The 27551-nt window shown below is 44.0% G+C and overlaps 1 protein-coding gene across 1 annotated transcript in view; it reads left to right on the forward strand.

Annotated features, from left to right (window-relative positions):
* The first annotated feature begins 19 nt into the window (after nucleotides 1-19).
* Nucleotides 20-27551, forward strand: part of ABCA12 (ATP binding cassette subfamily A member 12) — a 124798-nt gene continuing 97266 nt past the window's right edge. Inside the window, exon 1 of the mRNA XM_080399895.1 lies at nucleotides 20-26128. Within this exon, the coding sequence (XP_080256021.1) occupies nucleotides 26060-26128 (69 nt within the window). The 5' untranslated portion in view covers nucleotides 20-26059. The remainder of the gene's footprint in view (nucleotides 26129-27551) is intronic.

Here is a 27551-nt window from a genome sequence, read left to right on the forward strand (position 1 = left end):
GCGGGGCGCGGAGCGGGGCGGGGGGGCGAGCGGGCAGCAGTGCTGCATGAGGGGGGTGTCCGGCGGGGGGGACCCCGGCTGGGCAGGTCCCCAGGGGGCAGCGGGGGCGGCCACGGGTGGGGTGCATGCAGGCCGAGGACCTGCGGGACAGGGTGCGGGTGGCTCTGGGGCCTCTTCAGTGAGGGGAAGGCCGGGTGACTGCGCAGGTGGCAGATGAGGTGCAGGGGAGGCAGTACCTCATGGCAGTGAGAGGTGGTGCAATAAGGACAATTAATTCTTCACGGAAATGGCCGTGGGAATTTCATCTGTGGAAAATCCTCTGGCAGAGCTTGCAATCTGCCACGAGTAGAGGCAAAGACAAAACACTTGTTTACCAAGTCTGAGGTAAAAACTTAAGCTTGCGAAGACTGAAATGTTGCTGCTCTTCCCTTGACTTACTTTTCTCTGTAATGGGAATAAACGGGGAGCTTTGGTCCCCTACCAGGCCTCCAAATTTCCTGCCACTCCTTGCAAAAGAGTGTGGCTTAGGGAACTGTGGTGATGCAGATTTCGTGCACACCAACCGTCTGAAAGGCGATAGCTGTATTTTACCTTAAAAAGCTTTCTGTAATACCGTGCTTCTGTTAGGACCCAATTTTTCTCTCATTCCTCTCTCAAGGTGATTTCCCCGCACTTGTGGTGGACAGGTAGCACTGACAGAGCCTGCGGGTTTTACCGTGCCGCTGGTTAAAATCTCCTGTACCCTGCAGTGCGAGGTGCAGGCGCCGCAGCACAGCGGGACAGCAGGGACCCACGCTGCTCTGCAGGTAGAGAGCTCTGCGCTCCGTTTGCAGCATGACCCCTGGCCATCACCCCGCCGCTGCTGCCACCAGGCCTCTCCGTGGCTGGCTTGTCACTCCAGCAGTCAGCACTGCCATTCCCAGTGGGTAGCATTGCGCAGCAAAATGGCAAACGTTTTGCAGGTATTGGGTCTGGCAAGCTGGGACCTGGCTGCCTTCGGATAACGTACACATCCCTGGCACGTCTCACCTCTAGGGTGGTGGAGGCCTGGTATATGGGGTTTGAATCAGGCTCCTGAGACACCCCTGCATACCTCTTTCATGTTTTCGTCATCCACATAGGTGGTCACTCTACACTTGCAGCTCCCTGGGCAGGCAGAGTGGATTAGGCTCTCCGCTTCCATTAAAAAGAACAAATAAATGAAAGTTTCTAGATCTGGCAGACAAAAAGCCGGGAAATGCAGATCAAGTGCAACTGGAAGGCCCAGAAATGCAGCTGTTTTGATTTGTGAATCTCTGGGCTTGGGCAGTATTGTCTGTGTAAGAAAGAGTCAAGCAAGAAATACTAAACACACTAAATAAACCCAGTATATGTATTGCTCCTAGTAGCAGCTAGTGACAAGCAGTAATAAATTACCGTTCAGAAGTGTGGCTGGGGCCAAATGAAAATATACTGTTAAGTGGTACATGAGCACTATCATTATGAAAATACACACCTTTGAGAGAATAAAAGTTGTACAAAGAGTACAGATCTGTACAGCAGAGGTGGGCTTTAGGGATGATTAATGTATGTGAAAATGAAAAATTCGACAGAGCTCTGCATATTTATCCAATGTTGGAAAGCAATTGCGTATTCTGGTGCAGCGCCTGAGCAGCTAAGGAGCAGCACGCACACTGTTTGTGAAGCAGGGTGTTTTGTGATACTGCAGAAGCTGCATGCTTGCAGGTGACTATGCCAGCCCATGCACAAGAGGACAGGGCCACTACTGCTTTCAGACAAACAGTCAAGAGGAATGTTATCAGCGTAAATAGTGGTGTTTGCTTTTTTTTCCTTGTTCAGCAGTTTTTTCCTCAGCACAGGCCTCGAGGTTTCTGTTTGCACAGGGGCTTGTGTGGCAGGTGGGTGGTTTGGGTTTACCCCATGTCCTCTTTTAGACTGACGTCCGAGAAGGTGTGCCAGATGGGTGTATGGATTGGGATATGATAGATATGTCCTGGTTTTGGGATGGCCACGCAAGCAAAACAAAGTCTGCCTCCCCAAAGGTTTAGTTCTGCATTATAGAGCTTAACTAATTAACTGGTTTTGGTGATGTTTGAGGATATTCAAATATCCTGTGCTCTGCTCATGTTCCATTATTTATTCAACAGGAACGAGGTCTCACTGCAGTGTTTTCCTGCGATGTTTTAAAGCACCACAGAAGCTTGTCTTGAGCCAAGAATATAGTAACATCATACTGGAAATCATGGGAAGAGGTAAATACTAGAATTACAAATACCAGATTAAGGTTATTTCTAAATCATAGTAGGGCCTATATCCAAGAAAGAAAAATCAGGCGTAATTAGCCATGCACTCTGCTGCGTTAATAAGGAGAAGTAAAAAAGGATGAAGCTGAATAGAGACGTACAAAAGGAATGGTGTTGCTGCTGGTTTTGCTGTTGTTAGGACAATATGCTAGATTCCCATCTCTTGAGACTGTAGGCAATGCTTTTTAGCTTGGCTCTGAGTCTCTGTTGTAGTTCTGTTCTCTGTTAGTTTTTTTCCATGTAGCACACCAAGAGGAGTGCAAAGAAAACAGGTTAATTTGGCCGTGTATTAGTTTGTTAGGGTAGGAAGCCAACAGGCTAGAATTCTCCAGCTAATGCTGCAGCTGCCTGGGGGCTAGCAGAGGGGTGGGCTGGGCCTGGCAGTGGACCAAGGAAGACCCAACCGAAATGTAGGAAATCAAAGTGGAAGCCCGTGGCTGGTGTGGTTTGGGACAGCCCTGGCTTCAGAAATCATTGGTGGTGAGTGTTAAGTCTGGTCTGGATCTGCACTACCCCAGTAAATGTGTCAATGCCATGAGGCTGCTTTGGAAAAACATGATATTGCGGGCATCTCTGCCTGTATAAAAACAGTCTTCAACTTTGAAATTCATCATATCAAGTTTGTTTTCCTTAACCAGGCCCTGCTTTCATTTATATACCTCCCTATGCCCTATCCACATTTTTTAAGGCTGGCATGCTGTCTATTGGCTGTCCTTGTAGGTCTGTGATCAGGATCCCACATAGCTGCAGAAATGATGACTAGCCTATCAGCTAAAGTTCAGAGACACCAAAGAGCTCTCTCTGTGCAATTTGACTTGCAGTTTGAAGGTTACGTCCCCTGTTCAAGCACCAATATAAGTGGTCTGTTTTCCCAAACCTTTGATATCGCTGTCTAATCCTTTTCCTGCAAAAGAAACTATTTCCTTGTAAATAGAGTAAATATTGCAGATTTCAACCTGAGTTATCCTTGTAATGCTCTGGATTATGAATAAGACCCAAAGGAGCATAAACCAAACAACAATTTATTTTCTGAATGTTCCCATTCCTTTCCTTACAGAGGCTTGTTCCTATCCAAGCATAGAAAGAATAATAATAATAAAAAGGTAAGAAATAGTTTTTCCTGTTGGCGAATTGGTGCCTACTCTGTTGTCTGAAACCACCACACAGAATGAATCTGAGAGCATGATACCCTGTATCACTGGCTGAGGAGGCAGCCTGTGATGTGTAAGCAAAACGCCAAAGCAGTGTTTTACAGAAAGGTTGTGTGTCCTCAGATCAGCCTCACCTGAGCAAGGTGGAGGCAGCGGTGGTGGTATGTTACTGGCATACAGGGTGCAGGTATGGGAGGAAGATGATGCTTGAAGGGTGTGACTGAACAGGTCTGCTTGTAATTGCAAATACAGGTTTTGCAGTAAAAAAACCCAACCTCATCCACTTCGAGGTTCTTTATGTGCCTCCTTGAGCTATTCACTTGAAAGGAAGATTTCCTATTGAAAAGAGGGGAAAATAATTTTGGTGGGTTTTTTTTTTTTTCTTTTCTTCCATATTTGCAAAGAAATTACCTTATCCTTAAATAATAACAGCCTTTTTTAACTTTTCCGTGATCTGACCATTGAAATTGCTGACCCTTTCGCAGTGGAGCTGGTTTTATAGTTGTCTCCCTTCACCCCTAGCTCTTTGGACACCTGTATTGAATAAGTTTGTGCCCTTGGGTGAGAAAACTGCTGCTGGGAGAGCAGCCTTGCAGGGATGCTGTCAAGCTGTGCAGGGAACGTGCTCCCACTAGAGTGTGCTAGGACAATTAAAATGGGGATGGTTTTCTTCTGGCATCACAGCGGAACCATCAAAGATGCCTATGTAAGAAATGGCACCTTTGTTTTTAAAACAGGGAATCTGGCGTTTCCCCATCTTTTGCCTACAGTTTCCCTGGGTGAGGCTGAAGTGTACTGCAAAGCCAGCTGTAGCTGCCCGAGTGCACTGAGTTTGGGCTGAGTCAAGTGCTGGGAAAGACCTTTTGGAAGACCCCAGCCTGTACACAGAGGGAGCGGAGAAGCTTTGTTCTCAAGCCTTTTATTTAGCTTGTCTCGTCTCACAGTCCCTTTTTGTTACAGCTTACTGCTCTGTATGACAGAGGAGGTGGAAATCTGTGTTGTATGTCAGCAAGGACAGGAGCCCATCTCAAGGTCCCATTAATGGCCTCCTGTTGTCATTTGTACATTTCAAAATGTCCCTAACAAACTTATCCATCATCGCACAAGAATTTTCTGCCTCAGCCAGTACTTGGACCCAGGTTTCTAGGCCCTAGCTCTTGTCTGCTACCCCCAATTGTTTCATGTTTACTTAATTAGCCAGCTGGAGTGTAATTCCTTTCATTATCTACAGTCCAATATGTAAAGATGACAGTGACATGAATCTTGGCTTAGGATTCAATTTGCATGTTAATTCATTGTGGTTCCCCAGATATTTGGAATTTGCTCCAACTAAATCTGGGAGATGATTAAATGCTCCCTGGGTGGGGTGCTCTCATGTCTCCCAGCGAGAGCTGGGAGGATAGGTGACATAGTTTAACTGTTCACCAGGCATCATCTGTTGTACAGCATGGGGGTTCTACAGCAAAAAGCAAAGCAAAAGCAAAAAGCAAAGCAAAATCCGTCATCAAGGAGTTCTTAGTACGCAGTGCAAATAGAGTAAAAGCTGATTGTAGAGTCAAGAAGCATCTGGAAATCAGTGAAGCCTAGCATGAAAGCCTGCAACAAATTAAGAAGGAACACAGGCATTTTCTTATAGCAATCCAGCCTCAGTCATTTTTGGTTCACAAAGTCCCCAAGACACATGTCTAGGGAAGAGAGAGACTTGAGACAGGGAGGAAAAAATAATTTCCCTGAGTGGAAGGCCATGTTGGCTTTGAAGGATTCAGGCACAAACCCCATCTCTCAGTTCCATCATACTTTCTGCTTACCTTCCTGACTAATCTCCAGGAGCTGGCTTGCAGGGAAGAGCAAATGCTATGAGCCTGTATTCATTTCCAGCTCACCGGGGGGCCCAGGAAGCCCTATCAGTTTGCAAACAGGCTCATGGGAGACCTGACAGCAAATGCAGACAGAGCTGCCATTTTGCAGCATGCCTGAAAAAACAGCAGCTTGCCAAACGTAGCACAAGGAGGCTCTCTTGGAAAGACAGTCATAGGTGGTTATTTATGTGTGTTACATTCTAGCTAACTGTGATCTGGACCCCCGAGAGCTAGGATATAGGATAAAAACAGGTCTTGCCGCAAGACCTTGTGATCTGAATAGAAATCATTGCTAAATAGAAGGATGGAAAAAGAGACAGAGTTGTGTGAAGAGACATGTTCAGCATCATACAGCAGTCAGTGCCACAGCTGATGAAGGCTTGGAGCAGTCTCTAACTGGCAGATGTTTTTATTCTAATAGGAGATGTTCTTAGTTGCAGCAAATGATCCATTTTCAGATTTTGCTGACTTTACATATAGTCTAATTTTCACAACAACAACAACAAAAAACAAACAGAAGGGAAGAGTCAAATATTCTTTCCTAAATCACTGCTTTTTTTTTCACATACACACTCCCTCCCAAGTAACTGGACTAGGTCGCTGTATTTTGGCCTTAGAAACATAGGTAACAATTTAATGAAGAATTGTGGAGAAAAAAAAAAAATGTTGTTTCTTTCCTGTGTTCAAAACTGGATGGCTTTGAATTCCCCAGGAGTTTTTTGCGCTTTCTGAAATGGTGTTATCCTGTATGGCCTGCATTCATAATCAGTTGTGGCTCCTTCTTTTTGTTCTGACCTTCCTTGCTCAGAGTCTCCAGTCACAGCAAGACAAATTCTGATTTTTCAAAATCATCTCACTCAAGTTTTAGGGCTAGGAATGACTAGAAAAGGAAAGGGCTTTTCCCCCAGAAAATATAATTAAACCAAACGTTTTTATTTTTCTTCAATCAAAGCCAGGTTTCTCAGCTTTTCATTAAAAAAACCCAAGCATTTGAAATTGATAGGAGGCCTTAAAATGAACATTTCCAGATTCTAGAAAAAAAAAAGTCATTTTCCAGGTAATACTTTCCAGAAAACTACAATTTAATCATGTAGCTACTATTCCATTAATCAGAGTCCCCAGGAAAGCTTTTGAGCAGGCTTTGCACAGCTCCAGACTTGGGAAATTCAGGTTCTGCTTCCTGCATGATAATCTTCTGCAAATTAAGCAAGGGCTGTTTGTGTTTCCCTGCATGCAAACAAGGGGCAACAACGTGTCTGCATTTGCTGTGGAGTTGAAATCTATTGATGAAAATCCCTGGGGCAGGAGTAGGTTACATTAATTGTAGGCACAGACTGCCCATGTTCATGTGGCAAATCCACCTGTAAGAGGCAGGGAGCCTTCGGGATGGGGATGACAAATACCACCCCTTATTAACCAGAGCTGAGGCAGGTACTAATTATCCTGGAGCTGCAGTCGCGATGCTCGTGGTTCCTGCCCGTGTGCAAGCTGTGTCCTGACTTGCTTGCTGATTCCTACAGATTAGCAGTGGAGCAGGTGGCTGGATCTGATCCTTTTGGGGGAAGAGCAGCATTAGCATTGGCTTTGCAGTAGTGCACCTTTCCTCCACACTAGGTTTCAATTGTCTCCACACATTTCAGGCATTGAAACGGTGTCTCTGTGCCCATCTCTGCTCAGTGGCTCTTGTCTGGAGTCACTAGAGCCATCAGTCATGCTTTAATTGTGTGGAACTGTTTTCCTAGGCTAAATTAACAGATGTATGGGGGTGACAGTTTTGGCCCCATGTGGTAAAAACTGAGCCTGGAACTCAGGCCAAGGCAGCAGGGCCAGAGGGAACTTAATGGGACTTACTGCAAAACACAACTACAGACTTTCAACTGTGTTCTTCAATTTACCTAACTAAGATTTTCTCCAGTCCCAGTTTTTAATTAATCATAATATCATTAATCACATAACTATGGCCTCATCCCATTGTCTTGTAAGACTTGGGTGACTAATAAGGACAGGGTAACTCTTCAGTTTGTTTTCCTGTGTTTTATTGACTAATTTATTGTAGTTGAAAAGAAGAAAACATGCTGGGGACATAATTCCCAAAACATAAAATTTTGCTGACAATATGGAACATTTAGCTGTTTCTGGGGAGCTGGAGATTAGGGTTTCTTTTTATTTACACTGCTTTTCGCATAAATACACACTTTGTCAGAACCTGGAAAAAGACTTGCTTGGGTCTGATCATGTCCATGACTCATCTCACAAGCACACATCAGCATTATAACAAACACACAGGAGAACAATGGGTCATATAAAAATCCTTTAAACAGAACACCGGGAGTTCTTCCTTTATAGATTAACTCCTGCAAGGGGCTGAAATCCCAGTGTTCGGCAGCATCAAATCCCACAGATGCCATAAACCATAGCAAGGAGCACACTGAGACTAGGAGTTAAGAACACGTGATTGAATCGTGTGAAATGATTTTTACTCCTGGATTAATGCTAGAGACTCGAGTCTAATGTTACAGTTACAGGGAAAGGATGGTTAATTCTTCACATTCTGTCTTTTTGTTCAGTTTTGACGTTTCTCTGCCAATGTCTTCCTTTATCATCAGCATCATCCCATCTGTAAAGGGGGAAGCTCTTCAGAGACATTTTAGGCTGAAGAGATCCTCTTCTAAGCATCTGGGAAGATCCTGAATGCTGAATTTCATGGGGTTCCTTGTGTTCCCAAAGAAGCAGGGATAAATGACAAGGCTGCGGGAAGTCCAGTGTTTGAAGTCTGATCTCCACTTGTGTTGCAGACCTCCAGTGTGACAATTGGAGCAGATTCTACCCTTGCACAAGATAAATCAGCCAGGGCTATAGCAGGAAGTAGATTTAGCCTTCCCAGTTTAATCCATAAAGAAGTTTCCACATTATTAACAAAAGCACACACCTTGGTTCCTGCAGACACAGCCAACACTGCTGACTATGCCAGGCTTGGCTTAATGCCGGGCTGTGGCTGGTTCTTCTTGGCCGGTGCTGGTCAGAGGCTGTGCCCAGGTCTGCTGGTGTTCACTCTGGCAACCCTCTCTGCGTTCAGGGATGGCTTGAGCAGAACTGGATTAGGGTCTCTCTCTACCTTTGGTGCCTTATTGGCACCAGGAGTATCAGCTGCTGCTCTGCCTGCTGTCATGCTGCTATCTGTGCATGTGCCTGGCGCTTGCTGGATTCATCCCATCTGTAACGGCTATGTATGCATTTCCCTCTGAAATCAGCCCATCTTGAAATATGCTCAACAAAATATGCTCTACCAGTTTTCTTCCTTGCAGGCAAATCTACCATTCTGAGTGGTTGGACTCGATAATCTTTAAGGTCTTTTCCAACCTAAACAATTCTATGATTCTGTGAGTGGGCAGAAAGTACCCTACTTAACAAGGTACCTCAAAGCTGCTGATCTGTGCTCATCTGAACCAGCCACCACTCAATTAATTCCTTCCAGTCCTTTCCCATCTTCCAATTTCAGTGTGTCACTGCCATCACTATTTATGTTCTCTCCTCTGTCCAAAGACTCACTGTTACTTGGTTTGCAGCTGGCTTTTGCTGATTGCATGATTTCACTGGAAATCTTGCAATGAATAGTGGTTTAGATTTTTCCTGAGAGTGATGAGACGCTTGGTTTGTTTTTGTGGTTTTTGGTTGGTTGGTTGGTTTTCCCCCCAGAAAATGAAGCTCTAGTTCAGTTACTGCACAAAACTGAAAGTTGCAACAAAGTTGCACAAAGGCTGAATACTGGAAGACAAACATTCAGAATCTGTGCAGTGTTTTTATAAACATGTCAATTTTCAAGTCAGTTTCACAGTTTCCAAGCCTATATTGAAAGTTTTGAGTGTTTGGGGTAGGCAATGCTACACAAACAATATCCATTTCAAACACATGTGCATCCACAAGCTTCTCGTTGTTTGCACTGTGAAAACGTTGCTATTTCTTCTATGAAGAATACCATGTAATATTATTCATATTAGTCTGATGCCCCAGTTTGAGCTGTGTCATGCAGTGCACCACTTTGGTTTTGTCTTGCTATTTATTTCTTTTACTTCCACCTGGTAGCTGAAATACTTCAGCTCTCTGACCTTGCTTTATTGTTTCCCCCTAATTTTCAGTTGTGCTCAGATTAGCGCTTAGTTGTCTTTGCAGTCCTTGCCTTTCCCTCTTGTTCTCTTCCCTACAACATAATCAACATTTGTTTTGCATGGGATTTTTATGGAATCCTGCACGTACTAACAGTGGCCCAACTTATCTTTTGAAAGTTCCCCTATCAGTTTTCCACTTTGACATCTCCTGCAGCCTGCCATTCCTTAGCATTAATTTCTATCACTTCCCCTGATTTTCCAGGAAGGAATTCTGATTAGGCAATAAATGCTGGGCTATCCATCATTTTATGCTAGTCACAAGTCACAGCCTGTAAGGCATAGATCGTTCTTAATCAGCTGAAGTGAGCCACGGGTAAAAGAGTTTAAGACCTGATTTCCATTGCTGTCCCCTTATGATCTTGTTTAACACTACAGAAGTAAGGCAGAGCCATTGTAAGTGCCATATAACAGTGCAGCACAGCTGATTAAAAAGCTGCAAAACTCAGATGGTTTCACAAAAGTCCTATCAGTCAGCTTTCATTTGATTTCAGGTCTTATTTTCATTTATTTACAGTATTGCCCATTATGTGTAGAGTGTTTGCTAAACACTGAAGAATAATGGTCCTGTCCCAGGTAGCTGACAGCAGAAGGGCTGACAAAGGGAAGGAATGCAGTAAAAGCGGTAATTTATGTATGAATCATGCTTCCCGGCCAGCTGTGCTGATAAAAAATGGCCAGTTTTATGGGAAGGCTGGAAAACAACAACAAAATTACCTTTGTGGAAAAAAAACCCCAAAATATTTGGACTGGCACTCTGATTAAAGATGACATTATCGACAGCACAGGCAAGGGAGTCCTGGAGAGGTATTTGGATTTATCAGATGCAGGCCTGTGTACTGTAAGATGTTTCTGGCATAGATACCTGCACCTAAGACAATATGGAGACAGCAGCAGATCTTGCCCAGGGCACAGAAAAAGCAGATAAGGAAGCAGGAAAATAGAAGATACTAGGTGTGAGAGTTGAGAACTGATAAGGCAGAGGTGGAGTTGTGAGCTGAAGGCAGTTGGTGTGGCAGGGGTGGAAGTGATTGGAGGCAGTTTTTCAGCAAATTGCTAAGCAGTCACATATCCACCTAATGCAGAGAATTCTGCAGGAGCATTTGGTTTTCATCCACCAGTGTGACTTGGGGTCTGACTTTGCTCCGCTTAGAGGCAATGACAGACTCCTATTGATTCATGGGAGCCTTAGAAATCAAAGAAAACTTGTTGTGGCAACTGGCTAATTCAATAAAAGCATTGATTTCTCCGGGTGGACAATTAAGGAGCATGAATGCAGTATAGCTGATTTCTGTCTCTAAATTAATGTAACAAATGATCATTGATTCAAGGGAGAGGCAAGTGTACCCCAAAGGAAAGGACCTTCCATATTAAAAAATCCCCCAGCCTATGTGAGCTGGTCCTTACTGTGCCACAGAGCTAGTTACCATGCATTGGGAACCCTTTACCTGCATTTCCCTACCTAACCTTCACTCTTGTTGTAGGGCACCCTTGGGTTCTATGTCAACAGCCATGGGACAGTCTGTGATTTGTCTGAAACAGAGTTTATCAGCCAGCATTCCTATGGAGAGTTTGAGAGTCACTCTTTTGGATTGAGACTCTTAAGTACCCGTAGAGCGAAAGGCAGCTTAGGTTCATGCTTGTCTATACTTGGCACAGCTGAGCTGTTTGTGCCTGATGTTTATTGTAAAACAAAACCAGTCTTCATGTTCATACTTTTCTTCCTTCAATTCTCCAGCAACTGAAAAAAGGTTTGCCTCAGTCACACTGTAGTGGCACCAGTCTGTATGTAGGTTGTTTCAGCCACTTCATAAAATGGGAGAAGAAAAATCTCTGCATCTTCTCTATCTTTCCTTCTTACACAGTTCCTAGTTTCTCATGGACATAAAGGCAAATACTGTATCAGCCTCCCCACCGTAGCTAATGGGAGCAGGCAGTTGGGCACATTTGTCCCAGGGCAAATCTGAAGGTGACTCATCTCCGCTCTTTGCAGTCTGAGTCAGTTAGCAAGACATAGGAGTTAATTGACTGGATCCTCCTCACTTTGGAAAGTAGCTGAAGTCAAGGTAGACACACAGGGACAGAGAAGACCCCAGAAAGGGGATGCAGGATCCCATGGGGCTCAAAACAGATAGTGCTAGCACCTCATACCATCACTTCAGGTGAATAGTAGTAGTATTGCCCTGGGTTCAAGACAGCTGTCTCTTCCCTCATGGTGGGGAAGATGCTTTGAGCTTCACATCAAAGCCATGAAAAAGGAACTTCTCAAAGCGCTCACACTAGCTGAGAATGGGCCCTGATATTTTCAGGGCTGCTGAGTAGTTGCAAACGTTGATTATAGCTTCATGCTTTGCTGCACTGACTCAGGAGTGTGATGACACTTCTTTCATAGGCAACTGGTTTGCTGCTGTCCATTTGTAAACCCCTTTTGCCTGTTGAAATTAGCTTTAATGGTATTGAGGCACACGGCTAAAACTTGAAGATCAGACTGCAGGGGGCCCAGCCGCTAACAAGACCAGCTACCAACGGTGACTAGCCTTGCAGCAGGGAACACATCCCTGTGTCCCTGGCTCCTAATTTGCAGGCTGGCTAGTGTATATGGGCTGCCAGCAGATAGGGGTGCCATGGGTATGCTTCAGCACTGGCACAGAGGCTCCTGCTGTCCTCTGCTAGGGCTGGTAACCTGGAGTGCAGGGGCAGGACAGGCAGTGACATTTTAACAGCTAGGGTTGTTTGCGTCAGTGTGTGAGAGTCAGGGCAATGACCTGGGAAATGTCTCGCTTTCACATTGATCCATAGGCTTTGACGTGGAGAGGACTCACCTTGATAACAGATGGAACATCCCAACACATGCTGACTTGCCAGAGATACCACCTCCTATCATCAGCTTGCAAGAACAGGCCACTGCTTCTGTGCTTGATGCCTGTTTTGTTTTATTTTGTTTTGGTCTTGCACCTGCAACAGTGATGTTCTGAGAGGCCCTAGAAGACACAATGCACCTTCTGCTCTTCATTGCAGGAGCGGGACTTAAGTGATAAGAGTTGTGGAGCATTAGTGGAGGATGCTCGGTGCTAGAGGGGAGGAGGGATATTTTGATCAGTCACCAGGATAAAAGCTAAGCTGCTTTACAGCGCAGCCTGATAGGAAGTGGCTGTTAGAATAAATGTATCTATTAAAAGGTCAGGTGTAGTCTTGCGTTCTGGACTGACACTTGCACAGGCTGGTAAATGATACATAATAAATACCTTATTAGGGTAATTTTGTCTATTTGGGGTTGCCATGAACAGCCCATTAGGAAATAACAGTTTTCTCAGAGGATGCCAAAGTGATGGCTGTCATTTCTGCAAATCATACTGAATAATACAAATAATGCAAATACCATAAGACAAATAATACCGAACTTGTTTGAGAGCAGTTTTCTGCAATATTTGGTAGTCAAATTTGGAGCATTAACTGGAAAGATAGCTAAGTGTGCTTCTCTTCACTGATCATGGGAGTGTAACTCTTAGAATCAATTTTCTCATGTGCAACAGGAAGAGGGACAACCGCAAGTTCAGTTTCACTATCCCAAACCATTCAAAAATTGTGACATTTTTGCATTAAGTGGTCTTTCTGATGTCCATGTCTTTTTTAGGAATTATGGTTTTCAGCATTTGTTTTCAGTTGTGAGAGCTGAAAATGGATCTTTTGCTTTAAGGGAAGATGGTACTCTCACTTATACCCCAGATCCCTGCACCAGGAACATTAGGGAAAGCATTAAATACCTGGGAGCACAAAACTGCAAACGTTCTTTCAGAATAAAACACAGGATTTGCTCCCACTAAACTGTCAGTGCTCCTGCTGGAAGTGTAGAGTGCTTTCTGAAAAGCTCAGTGAAAAGTGCCAAACAGACTTGTTTAAAAATTCACATACACATTTACAGACTTAGAACTTTTTCCCTAGTACTAACATAGCTCCACTCTTGTAACTGCTGGTAGCTGTCACAGAAGCTTTTTGTTTCCTAGAAAAAAAGTATCAGAGGCAACAGTGGTATGTTCAAGAGAGCTTTGATGCAGAATGTTCAAAAGCGTGATTTCTATTCCCTCTCCAAAGTCTGGCCCCCAGAAACCTTCCTTGACCTCTTCCAGGTATGAAACAGTCCCTCACAGGCTTTGGTGCTCTTCTTCATAAGATTCTTCCATGTCCTCCCCACATGCATCTTGCCAAACAGACAGCTGAAATGTTACCAGCAATGCTTTCTTCTGTGGACGGATTTTGATTATTAATAAGATGGTCAGGAAGAATAGAACTATTTCATGTCTTGTCAAAGCAGCACGAGTAGGAAGCTGCTTTTATCAGACTTGCCACTGCCCCTTCCTCCTCTAGATCATCTCTTTCATGTGTCTGAGCAGGAGTGAGGTGATAGTCTGCTTCATAAAGAGCTGCAACAGCACGGGGAACAGCTCTGGAAGTAGTTTATGAACAGCAAAGGGAAAACATAGGACAGAATGAAAAAGAGAAAGAAAAGAGCTGGTTGCAGTTTTAAGTTGAATTTCCACTACCTTCCAAGTGGGCATTCCAGTATGAGCACATTAAATTCACATATTACTCAACAGCCAGCACTATTTAGCAATAAAGACCTCTGCCACTGAAAGAGACTCAAAACAAATCTTCCTAGCCAGCAATAAAACACAAGGAGTGTCATGCTGAAGATCACTGGGTCGCATAGCTTGTTAAGGCAAGAGGCTGGAGGCTTATTTGTGCAATCGCTACCATTGATGCCCTGTAACACACTCACTGTCATAGATATCTGCCTTGGAGACTAAAAAATAAAAAAATAAATGTAGTCCTACAAATGCAATTCTGTAGCCACAGTAAATTAAATTGTGTGCACACACACACGAGGGCTTTTTGAAACTTGATCCAAGCTGCATTTGGAATTGGTTTTGTAGCTGTTGATTGTTGTCTGTGGAAAAAAAATACCTGCAAGCGATGCTTGTTGTGCATTCCAGAAAATGAGAAAAAACCCAAAAGGCTCAAAGCCAATGCATGCTACAGGGTCTTGTCTGGAAGTCCCCAACTTCCAGTCCAGGGCAAAAGAAGAAGGCGGTGTGGGGTTTTCACATTTTCTCATGTAAAAAGGAGAAGATGCCTGGCTCCACAGCTTTCCCAAGATTTGAATCATGAAACAGTTCTAACTGATGTTTATATTAAGGTTTGACTTCTGTGGTGCTTTGCATTGCATCCACAGCATGCAAAGTGCATTCCTGCCATCAAGGAGATGCCTCTGGCTCCCACAATCTGGTGCCCCAGTCCTGCAAGGATGCCATCACAGGCTTTTCTCGCCGTGTGTGGGTAGCTGTTCCACATTATAGTCGTCTGTGAAGTTGAGCATGTGTATAAATGATTGTAGAAATGAGGCTTTGGGTTATTTAAGGGCTATACATTTTAAGATGGTTTCTTCTGGGATTTTGCAGTCAAATGTGAGTTTTCCCTGTTCATACTCCAAGGAAAACCTCAGCTGTGGAAATGTGTTCCAGTTAGCTGATACACCATGCCTCTCACCATGGCTGCATCGGCATTGCTCCTGCTCAGCTCAGAGCATAAGGAAACATCACATATGTGTTATTGATCATGGCTGAGCTACCCACAACATGGTGGGAGTCCCAGCTTGGCTTTCTTCAGCAGCAGGGAGGAGGGTGATAGAGTGACTCAGTGCCCCTAAACTGGCTGCACACACTGAAGCAGTCCATGAAACCGTCTGCCACAAGAAACCACCTGAATGTAATGTTACCGAGCTACCTTATTGCCAAGTGAAGGCAAAGGCTCCCAAATTACCTAATTTTCAGGGACATTAACATACTTTAAGCATTGCAGTCACAGCTATGCATGCCTCTAAAAATCAAGGGAATTATAGGGACTCTTCAACATTCAGGGACAGGTGCTGCTGAAACTACCTATGCTTTCACTTCAGAGAGTGTGTGTGAGTGTTTGTGTGTGTGAATTATTCCACCTTATCAGATGTATGAGAGATTTTTGTCAAAAAACACTGTTTAACCAATGTTAGATAAATATTTTTTAAACTAAGGTTTTCATTAACTTTTCCATGGAATTTAAGGTAACTTCACTGTCAAAAAACATCCATTTGGACCACTTCCAAGAAATTCTATCAAAGTGGCATTAATATATGGGTCTGAGTGAGTCTCTGTAAATAGCAATGGTGTAGGAACACAGTGTTTTACATTAATGGAGCCCCAAGGCTCTTGCCTGTCTCAAAGTGATGTATTCTTGGGCAACCTTTGTGCCCAAAACAATGTGAAAATAGTCATGCAGCACAGAATTGTTTGCAATATTTTATTCCATTGCTAGCATACCCTTTTTCCAAATTAATCTGTGTCTAACTCGCTTCAGGTAAAATGCAGAAGACAAAATGTTGGTTCTACAGTCACCAGAGCTGTCATGCAAGACAGTGTCTAGATATCACAGACTTCAATATTTCTGGTTTTGTGCTGAGAAGAGAAGTTTTTCTTATGGGAGGGAGTTGATCTGTTGTTTGATGATTTCTGCTATTACATGTTATGTTATTTGCGCACTCTAGGTTTCTTCATACAAGTTAAACAGCCTGTACTGGTGAGAAAGTTAATGCCTTGCTATGTCATCTGACTGACACTGCATATTATCTCCACGTTCATCCTCTGGTTTAACTTCTAGGAAGAAGTTGTATCCCAGATAAATATCACTATCCTATTTGCCCTCAGAAGTCCTTACTGCTGTCGTTGAACTGTCAGATTAGCACAATCTGAGGCTTGTTCACGCATTTCTAGTGAGATATACGTATATATCTATGTATATTATAGTCTATCTTGAAACTAGTTTTGGAACATAAGGCACCAGCTAGCTCTTTTCAAGGGGGTTACACAGGTTACTGTCTGCAGAGAGCGCACTCTTTCATGGCATTTTTTCCTCAAGCAGACATCTGATGCTACTTCTGTTTTCTTGGAGGCAATGAATGTTGCTTCCAGTGCATCATCAAATGTCTCATTATTAAGTAATTAGAGAATGGTTTTTATAAGCATTTTGACTGTAAAGAGCCCCAATTACTATTATTACTACTACCTTCTGGCAATAGAGAGGAAGACACTGATGAATCCTCCTTTGATGTCTGTTGAAACAGGCTGAAGAAAAAGGGCAGACCTTTGGACTCTAAATAATGATACTATCCATAAATAATAAAGCTCTTCAGGGCCCTTTGTAGACAGACTGTAACTTCCTGTTGAAAGGTATTTGTCTTCATGCACAGGCACAGTGTCTGTCCTGTGCTCCTCTCTCACTGCTGGTCCAGCTGCATTTCATGGCTATAAATTTCTTACAGAACATATTTGTTATTGTCGTAGTTGTAATGGCATTTAAAAGAACACACATCCAGGGCTTGGAGTTGTTTTTTTTTTTTTTTTTATAATTTAAAAGTTTTTTCCAGACAGAAATTTTGTTTGGACAAGAAAAAAAAACGAGAAGCAACAAACAAGGCTGGCTGTTTGAGATTTCCAGACATCCAGACTGGAGGTGACTAGAACTCTGGCCAGTTCTGCAACCTGCTGGCTGCAAAACTCAGCACGTCAATTTGGATGCTTGGACTTTGGACCAACGAGCCAAGAATGTAGTCACCAAACAACCTTGTTAATAGTCAGGGGCATCTGCCAGGCCTGCCAGTCATCCAGAGGTCCTGGACTAATGGCTCTAGAAAAGTTGCTTTTCAGCTTTGCAGTGCACGTATAATAGGAGCAGTACAACCAGGACCTGTCTGACCTGCTGAGGAGGTCCTGCATGGTGGGTCACTATATGCCCACCATACATGGCTTGTTTTGGGTGTGATTGACTATCTGTGGCAATCCAGAAGGTGCTGGACTTGCAGTGCCTGCAGAGCAAGTCCATCCAACAGTACTTGAGTTTAACTTCTCTTTCTCTGTTCCATACCCAAGAAAGCTTCTATGTGATGGCAAAATCACAATATCAGCTCTAGACTTTGTCTTGCTGTCATTTCTGTTTGAAAAATAAACCTGTAGCATGCTGTTAGATAAATCCAGCAGTGACAACTCTCTGAGGTATAAAGCTAGAGTGGGGTCTTGCCCATTTGATTATCCAGGGATGGGCATATCATCGCTAAAGAGCTTTGTGTATATCAAGGGCAGCTCCCAAGATGAGGGCACATCATGCAACCACTAGCAAGGGCATACTGGTGGCAGGCAGCTGGGTAATTGTAAACTCTAGGTCTGCAGTTGAGGCTCAGGTGCACAGCAGCACATCTTGCAGCAACTCCTAAGGAGCTGCTGTCTTCCCCAGCACATGTACCACACGCCCTACCAAGCCTCCCAAGGTACACGCTGCGTGACTTGTGTGCAGGCACATACAGGTGTTGAAATACAGGCCATAAACTCAGAGAATGCCTTATAATAAACCCTTCTCATGTGCACTTCACTGCCTTCAGCTCAGTGAATCAGATCAGAAGTCTTCATGAAGGACCAGACTATCTTCTCTCGGGAAGGGTGCCAGGGTGGTAGTCATTAGGGAAAGGAGGACTGAACACCCTCTCTCAGGCTGATAACCGAGTCTTAGGCTAAGTTAGCCTTCCTCACCCATTCAGTGAAGATTGCCTGTCTCCATTGTATAAGCCAGAGAATCAAACCCTCTTTTGGGACATCTGTCTTTTATCAATGACCTGGAGTGAAAAAAGGGTTCTTTTCCTTTGCTATAAATTAAGGAGCTTTCAGAAACAGTCTGTAGATGAGAAGCCCTTCTCTGCTTCTGTCTGTGCTCCTCCATCACTGGAGTGCTTGTATGAGATTATTACAACACATATTTTTCTTCTACAGCAAGCAAGTTCCCAGCTATGGGAGGCTGACTGGCCTTGTGTAACTTGTCATTACTCATCATCACTCCCTATACTCGTTTAGATCTCAGGGTGTGGTTTTAATTAGCTGATTTTGTAATAACACCCAGGTGACTTGGTGATGGATAGACACCCTAGAAACCTATTAAATAGGAGTGTAGTGACTCTTTGTCCTTAGAGTATTCTCTCAGATTGCTTTTTGCTTCTGGAAATTTGAGTCTGTGGGGTTGTTTGTCCATCCTTCCCCCTAGCTTCCAAACCTGTTGGCTGAATTTAGACAGGTCAGGCTAATGGATAAATCCCACAGAAATGATCAGGCCTGCAGATATTTCACAGAAGTGTGCAACTAGGTAAATGAGAAAGAATATGTTAAGTGCCTGGACTAAGAATCCTGTGCTTGTATAGGTAACAGAAAATCCATGTGGGAAGGAGCATGTATGAATGCACCAGCTATGGGGAGTGTGGGGTAAGCATTGCTCACAACTCAGTTACTAAATCTCAGAAAACTAGACTATAAGTAGGTGGTTTATAATCATATAATAACCGTAGTTTATTTTTTTCCTGTTGCTACTTTTAAGTTCTCTTATCTCAGGAGCTTAGTGGTGTCTTCCATTTCACTAGGCTTCTGTGGTCTTCAGCACATGTCAACCAAGTCTCATGGCTTTTGCTGAAGCTGCTTGGGGCTTTGAAATGGTCTGACATCAAGGTATGTGCTTGGCCAAGGACTTCTTAATATTTGATAGCAAATACAGTCAGCCTTGTACATTCAAAGACTCTATGTTGTTTGGAGCTAAACAAACCTTTGCTTTGGGTGTCTTCATAACACTGGGCAGGTTTTTCATCTCTGTTGCCTTTTGAATAGCTCAGTAAAATCAAGTGGTACCCTCTGTGTGAGCTGAACTCTTGCTTTAGCTCTGGTTTGGTGGAGTTTCATCAGACCTGTTTTCCAGTGGTGTCCCTAGATCTGAAATTGCAAGCTCTTTTTTAACCTTACACAGTCAAGACTGTTAAATACCTTCCTAAGAATGCCTTGTTCTGTGTTTTGCAAGCTAGACAGCTGTCTGGTCATCTGCACTCATCTATACCCAACCCCAAAATGTATTTGGGTCTTTCAGACCATTATTTCAGGCTCACTGGAAGAGCCTCTGTCCCTACATCGGCCTACTTGCTAACTAGTCCTGTTTTTATATGGGAGAAGCACAACGAGTGTTCTTTTTCAGTACTGGTGATCACTGCTCTGTTGACACTGGCTTCATGTTCTGTGTTGCAGTATCTATCAGGATGTATGTTCTTGGTGTTATTTCTTTCTACTTATTCAAGTCAACCAGCTGTGAAACCAATCTTCCATTTATTATGGAACAGAGGAAAAAAAAAATCTTTTCTAAATCCATGTGACTGAGGATTTACCTTCCCATCATGTGCAGATGAGCATAGTTAATTATTAACTTAATACAATTTTAATCTTTCAGGAAATATGTATTTCCATTGCATACAGAACAGCACAATAAGGGTAAAGCTGCTGTCACAAGTGCATCTTGCCTCTGCTGTTTCCTTATCCTTGCAGACTGTCTTTAGGCCTTTTAATTTGGAAGCTGGTTTGTCAGAGTTTTTTGGCAGCTTTGCTGACACTTTCATTTGGAAAGCACCGTTGTCCCAGCCATTGTTCTTTGCAAAGTCAAATCCATTTTTCACAGTGACCTTTCTTTGACCTTGTTATCAGTCTTACTGTAAATAGTGTGATCCCTAATTAGTCCATCTGTCAGCTGTCCAGGTTCACGTGACAGGACATGAGCATTGCCATGCAGATTGGAAACTAGCTGAATGCACAAAGAATGATAAATGAGAAGTGTCAGAGGATTTGGATGCTGGTAGCTGTCTAATATCTTGTTGCAAGCCTTGGCATTAGATCTGGTCTTAACATTGTTAATAATCCGGAGGAAGGTTTAAAGGACATAATAATGAAACTCACAGTGATCTCATCCGCTTGGTCTTACAAAGCAAGGCTCTTGAGCAAAGTTTGCATTGAAACGGGCATGCCTGTTGCATTGGGTAATGCCCACTTGCAAGCCCTGGGATTCATTGGGTTTGTGTAGATTCGAAATTGAACCCCAGCCCCAAGAATAAGGATTTTGATAAAGGGTTTCAATTAAGGAGGCACTATAACTGAGCACAATGAACCCCAAGTTAGTGGGCTTGAATATGTACTCTGGAGAACTATACATTGTTGGGCTTATTTGATGAGCAAGAGGGTGGGATAGAAGGGGTGCGTGGTTCTGCTGATGAACTTTTACTCTACTAGGGAGAGACAAAATGGGTTATTGGTGGCTGCCAGGATGTATCAGTAGCAGCTGCCTTTCACTGCCCATTAGTTGTGCACTCGACTCTTTTTCTAACTAACTTGTAATCCTGATTCAGTGTTGTGTGAGACTGGTATCACGGGAGTTTGTAACTGGTGGAAAAGGTGCAGTGTGAAGCCTGCAAGCAACCTCTGGCAAGGTAGGTATGCATGTGGGAACCTCGTAAATAAAGCCCTCAGCTGCTGGGTGTGGTGGGAAATGATTCATGGACCAGTAGGTTTGCTAGGACCAGATGTACATGAAGGTGACCTTAGCATCAAATAAGTAGGGTAAAAGGCTGGCTAGCATCACTGCTCTTTTGAACAGAGGCACCATGGCTTTAAAGCCAAAAGCTGCATTTCCCTACTTTCCCTAAATCTGTTCCTGCAGAACGTTATGGACATAAGAGGAAAAAGCCCAGTGATGAGCTTTTCTGAAAATCCTGTTTCAAATGTTTTCAGCCTGTGGTGCCTCTAATTCACTTGCAGGAAGCTCAGACATTTTGATTTTGGTGCTTAACTGCTCCTGATATCAGAGTATCCCAAAACTCATTTGGGGGCTTGTTCCTGGAAACAAGGCTGCTGTGTATAAAGTGGTTAATATCCCAGGGCTTTGAGCCAAAACTCAGCAGCACGGTTCTCCTTGAACTCATTGGAGCGGTCCCTGTGCATCAACATCCTTTTATTTCCAAGCTAATTGATGAGTGTGGACCACTGGAGGGAAAACTGCTTCTAGGAGGGACTGTTTTGCAAATCCATTTTAATGGGGTGAGAAAAACCACCAATAAATTGTGGAAATGTCTTGCTGGTGTCAGAGTGCTACAGTGGTGATGCCACATCACCTGCAGTTTCCATAATGGCTAAAAATATTGCTGCCTATTTTAGTTTTTCTGAGGGCTCTGATTTTTTTTCCTAAAAAATGCAGAATGAGCATTTCTCTAAAAACCTTGCCTTGTTCAGGTGCCTGAAATGAGGCACCCAGGAAATGTGGAAGAATTTACATTTCTAGGCTCCTGCCATGCCTTTGGAAGGAATCTGGCGTAACCCAGAGAGTATGTGCAGTCTGTCACTGGGGAATGTCGTGGGCTGCCCAGCAAAAGCTTTTTTTATCATTTAGCAAGTGGTGTTCCAGTTAGCACAAGAGTCTTACACCATTTCAGCATCATCCAGCACTGTGTTGCCTAACGCTGTCAAGTCCTCAGGCAACTGCTTTGCTACCTGTGAGGAAGGTAGTGTTTTAAGTTGGCCATAGACTTTTAACTTTTACCTTCCTTGGTGCTACAAGGGTGTATGACACTCTGATTCCTACTCATTCTGGTTTCAGAACATCCTAAAATTTAGACTTGGTTTGAAGGCTGGCCCTTTGATAGAGGGCTACTTCATGTAAATGAGAAGCCAAGGGCTTTGAGATGGAAATTAATTGTACCCATTGCATGAAGGCTTTTCTTGATCTGTTCTGCATCTGTGTCTCTGTTCTGGTAGAAATGGTGACACTTGTATTTCATAGCACCTTCCTAGTGCATGTGACCTTAGCAAAGTGCCATCTAACAGGACATGTAAGTGTGCACTTTGAGCAGAGAGGTTTGCTCAGCACCGGTCTGTGAGTGCCCTACAGCTTGCAAATAGGAGCGTAGGGCTGAAGGCTGCTCACTCAGCAGTCCTTGGCTTGGCTTGTGGGTAGGAGATCACAGCTAAAGTCTATGCATAGCATCTCTGAGATCTCTAAGAAGAGTGTCAAATGTTTGGTCAATATCAGCTTACACAAGCCAGGAGGAAAGCCTGTCTGTTGCACAGTCTGGACTTGCTCCTAAGCTAAGTTCAGTAACCAAAGACACTGCAAACTCGGTCAGAGGAAAGTACCAGAGTCCTGCCTCTTCATGAGTCATGGCATTACCCAATCGCTCTTCTTGCAGATCTCCTTCGGTCCATTCTGCTTTGGGTGTATTTCTCTGGCATGGTAGTTAATCTGGTTATGCTTCTTCACTCACTGCTGGTGTGATCTTTCCTCCTCCAGGCCCCTGAGGGCACCTAACTACCGTTTGCCTGTGTGTCTCTGGAAGTCTCTGCTGCAGGTTAGTTGTAGCATGCACAGTTGCTACAAGATTAGTGTTCTGTTAGTAGTTTTATTTTTTTTTTCCCCTGGTGGCCAGCAGATTAGTTTTTTTTTCTTTGTCTGGCACTGACATCAAGGGGGGGGTCAATATTCTCCCCTGTCAGATTTGCTCCAGCTACGTGTTTAAAGGCCAAGCCAAGAGTGTTAATGAGCAGACAGGTGTTGGCATTTTATGGTGCTATTACCTTTCTGTTGTGTGGACCTGTTGTTTTGGCCAAGCAACCAGTGAAACATTAACTATAAGGCTGGCCATTTCTTCTCATCCTCCCAGTGTGTTAGATCAGGAGAGAGCCCCTGCACCCCTCATGTGGCCCTGTGGAGCAGCAGCTCTTCCACAGGACAGTTTTCTCTATTTGTGGATCCCTCCCTTGCACAGCACAGTGCTGCTGCCTGTGGCACACACAGCTCTTGGCTCTGATACAGCAGGACCCATAAGGGCATGTCCTCTCGCAAACATGTCTCCAGCACTCTTGCAGATCATTCAGTATTGGACTTTATCCTCTTACCAATTCCGTCTTGCATCACTTCCCTAATGTCTAATTTCTCATAGAAGTAACTTGGCACACCTGGGAAGCATGAGCGCATTCATTTTTACTGATGTAAAAACTCCTCTGCTTGAAAGAATGCCCAAGGAAAGGTCTCAGAATTTGAGAGTTCTTGGTGCATGGGGAGAGTCTTTTTGCCCTGGAGGCTACAGCCTCTGAATGGCATTGTGAGCCATAGCCACTGCTGCAATACATGTGATGAGTCAAGTCTCTGAAGACCTGCATTGGATGAAATCACGATTCAGAGCTCCCCTGAGAGCTTCCTCAGCTTCACAGTCACAGAAGAAGATTCTGCTTTTCTTCCCTGTGATCTGAACCAACAGTTTGCCCTTTGGCCCAACAGAGCCCTGGTTCTTCAACCAGAGCAATAAACCAGCTGGGGATTTATTGGGAGAAGGAAGAATTTGGTCTTTGCCTTCTCTCCCCCCTCTGCCTGTATGCACATTTGCATTGTCACTGGGACATTATCTGCCTGCTCTGGTCACTTTGTCCAGGAGTGGCCACATAGTTGCAGAGCCTCCTGTGCCATCTGCAGGAATTGTTAAGTAAAGGAATTAAAAAGCAAAAAGGTATAATGGCTTAATAAAGTTCTCATCTTCTGTTCTCATACTGGAACACCATGGTGTTTGGGGAGTTGAGTGCAGGTGATCTGAGAGCCAACTGACATTGAGTTATTCTGGTTTTACAGTGGTGAACTCGAACAAATTACCCGTTGGGTACTTCCCAAAGGGAATGTTTGTTGACTCAGTTCACAAAGGAAGTAAGGATGTGCATTTACTTGGGAAAATTATTATCCAAATCACAATGTTCTTTTGAAACAGTTGTTTGACTGAATACCAAAAAGAAGCAATCAGACGCTTGCCTTAAAAGACCTTGGCAAAGCAGTGAATGGTGAAATTATACATTTATTCTCTCTTACCCCTTCAGAGTAGAATTATCTATATTTGGATTTCTTTTTTCAGCCCCAGAGAGGAAGTGAATCAAGTTTGCAAATGGTGTTTGGACCAAATGCAATGAATCCAGCTGTGCCTCTTACATGTAGCTGAACTAGAAGAGAGTCCTGAGGAGCAGTATTTGCTCTTGACTCACAGACCCAAATGAGATCCCTCTCTCTCCCTAGGGACATCTGTTAGAAAAAATGTGAATGTAGAGTTGGGAGGTTAGATGTTTGGGTTTCTTCCTAACGCTATTGGAACTATCCCAGGGAAGCCTTTTAGGCTCATTTTAGCTCCAGCTCCACTCCCACCATTGGAATGTCCAGTCTGTTTAGACCAGAGGTATGTGGGGCAGGGACTGCTCCATCTCAGTTGCTATTCCCACCTTTGAAGTATTTACTAATCTAAAGAAGCTGTTTCTCTTCACTGAGTACCACATCTCTCTCTTTCCCCTCCCTTTGACTCTTTCAGTGCTTTTCAAAGCTCCTCTGCTCCGAGACCATTCTGGGTGGCAGGGCTGCCACCTCCACTTTCGTCCGTGTGAAGTTCGGCAAAAACTCATTCAAGATGTTTTTAATTTCTGAGGCACAAAGTTAGTTTGTGGCTGTAAGAAATGCCATATAGGAGAATCTTTTTTGATCTCTTTTATGAAATATGCTGAGAGAAGTGAACTCTTCCATGGCTTGCCTAGGTACTTTGAGGATGATTTCAGTGTTACCAAATGGGGTACTGGAGTGTACATGCTGCTTTTCAGAGGGGGACCAGAGCTCATCAAACAGGTCTGTATCTCAGATTTGTTATAGTCCTTAGTGCAATGAGCAGTCCCCTCTGCTGTCATTGCTTCCCTCTGTACCTGCAGTTTACTCTTTCCTTTCATCTCTCATTTTTATTTTAGGTCACATACCACTGGCCTGAAAAATTCTGTGATCAGGTGAATAACAACAGTGTTCAAGCCACACTAGTGCTCTGAAATCTTTATGGGGTCTGATCCTGCAATCTCATTCCCAGTGGATTTGATGTGTTATATTCAATCAGTGAGAACACCAGCACTGATATCCTGGGGAAGAGGGAAGGAGCAGGAACTAGACCAATTATATTAGTCCCTGGGATTTTCATTTATGTATATATTTTTTAACACTTTCATTTAATTTCCCTGGGTGGGTAGGTTTAATTGAGGTACTCAAAAGTATTAAAAAAGGCCCAAGATTCTAAATCAGCATTGCCAGGAAAGATGCATGCTGTGGGTACTTTCTTCTTCCCAGCTGTTCCCTGTGAACTCAGGGAAGTCAGACTGGCTTGGCAAGCAGCCTAACTCTTTGCTGTTGATGACACCTCTCCAGCAGAAGCGGTGTGTGGGCAGAGAGGTGGTTTCATCATGGGGAGGAGGAGGAGGAGGAGGCATGCATCACCTTTTGTTTAAGCAGAAGCATCTTTATGGAATGCTATCCATTTTATCAGTTAGGGCTTGAACAACGAACAGCCAGGAGAGGCTGGATATTGTAATTAACACAAGTGGAGGCAGGCTGCTGTGTCTGCCTGCCTGCCTGGAGAGGAATAACCTGTTGAATTTGCTAGGAGCTATTGCTGTGAGGACAAGAGCTACAGTTACTGGGAGTACGGCAGCCACAAGTGGATGAAGTAGCAGCTTCAGAGCTATGCTGTGGGGAAGAGGCAGAGGCTTGGATATTAGACACTGGATGCCCATTTGGGTTAGAGCCTCTGCTTTTGCCTCCTAAGCCCAGGGAGGAAGAATACGCAGCCCATTTGCTTTCGGTTGGGTCAGCCAAGGATGGCTGTGCTCTCTCAGCACTTGAGGATCCTGCTGTGGAAGAACTGGCTGAGTGTCAAGAGGCAGCCGGTGAGTGTGAAAACATAGCAGTAGAGAAGGGGGAACCTGGAAATCACAGGAGCTAAGGAGCAAGGGGGGCACTGCAGGAGAGGAAGGTCACAGTATTAAAACAGAAATATTTTGAAGGCAGGTGATAAAGGAAGAGGGAAGGATGGGAATGGTGTGGAAGCAAAGGTGGGTCTTTTTAAGCCAAAATGATTCGGTCTTGCATTGGAGCTCTTGCATGAGGGCTCAGGAATCCAGACTGAGTACCATGGATGCCACTGTCATTCCCTCAGGGCAGTGGTCCATGCAAACAAAACCATACATAAACTCATGGATAGACATGAATTAAAAGCTCCCATGTGAGCAGACCCCATGGTTGGGGTATAGCTTCCAGTTAGTCCCTTGGATTTGGGGGTGATGGGGGGTGCTTTTATATAGAGACATTTGTAAAGGATGGATAAAGGAAAAATGTAGCTCTGAGAGATGCAGGTAGGACAGATTGCTACTGCAGTCTAGTGTGTGGCAAATCAAACACCCGAATGGTCTTTCTTTCCAAAGGATGAACCATTGCCAGCAGTGTCCAGAGAATAATCTGTACTGCAGCAGCATCAAGGAGGAAAATGTTCCTTTGGGTGGCATTGCGTGTTCAGGCAAAGCCTGCCCAGTAGTTTTGTCCCAGTCCAGTTTCAATACAGCTACACTGTAATTTCAGCAGAAGCATGCTGCAGTTCATGGACTTGTATTGCAACCAGTCCTCTTGCCTGTAATCCAAATGTGGTGGTTTTTAAACTTGCTCCAGTTGAATGGAAGCCTTGTCAGGTGCAGAAAATGCTAACAGAAGAGAAACAGCAATGGAGGGTGTGATAATGAGGATGGAGTGAAAAGCCTCCTATCACTGCATGCTTCTACAAGGTCCATTCTTGCCTGCCCTGTCCTGCCTTTCTGTTTTGGAGTCTGATTTGGAGAGGTGCTGAGTTCATCTGACTCCTTGTGATCCTCCATAGGAGCAGTGGACATGCTATACGCCTTAGAGTATCCTTCACTGCTGCAAAGGATACAGGAGACTTTCTGAGATGCAGAGGAATCCCAATAAATTACTTCTAATTTCTCAGGAGAAATTGTAACAGCCTTGCTAAAAGCAGAAAGCTTGGGTCTCTTTCAGTTCTTGTGTACCCAGAGTAAATGCTAACCTAATCCCTACATGTCCTTCTGACCATGCAGTCTCACTTGCTTTAATTCTGGTTTCCTGTGGAGTTGAAATATCAATTCTGTAGAATTGAAATTTCAATTAAAATAAATATCTGGCCACTGCTGATTATTTTATGGCAGCATATTTATCCCTGCAACCCTCCTTCATTTTACTCTCTTGCACTAAATTAGGGAGGGTGTGATGAGGTAAACCCCTATGTCTGCTCCCAAATGCATCCCAGCTTCTCTGTCCTCCCTC

Source organism: Falco punctatus, assembly GCF_963210335.1.
Source record: "Falco punctatus genome assembly, chromosome: 8".
NCBI classification, from domain to species: domain Eukaryota; kingdom Metazoa; phylum Chordata; class Aves; order Falconiformes; family Falconidae; genus Falco; species Falco punctatus.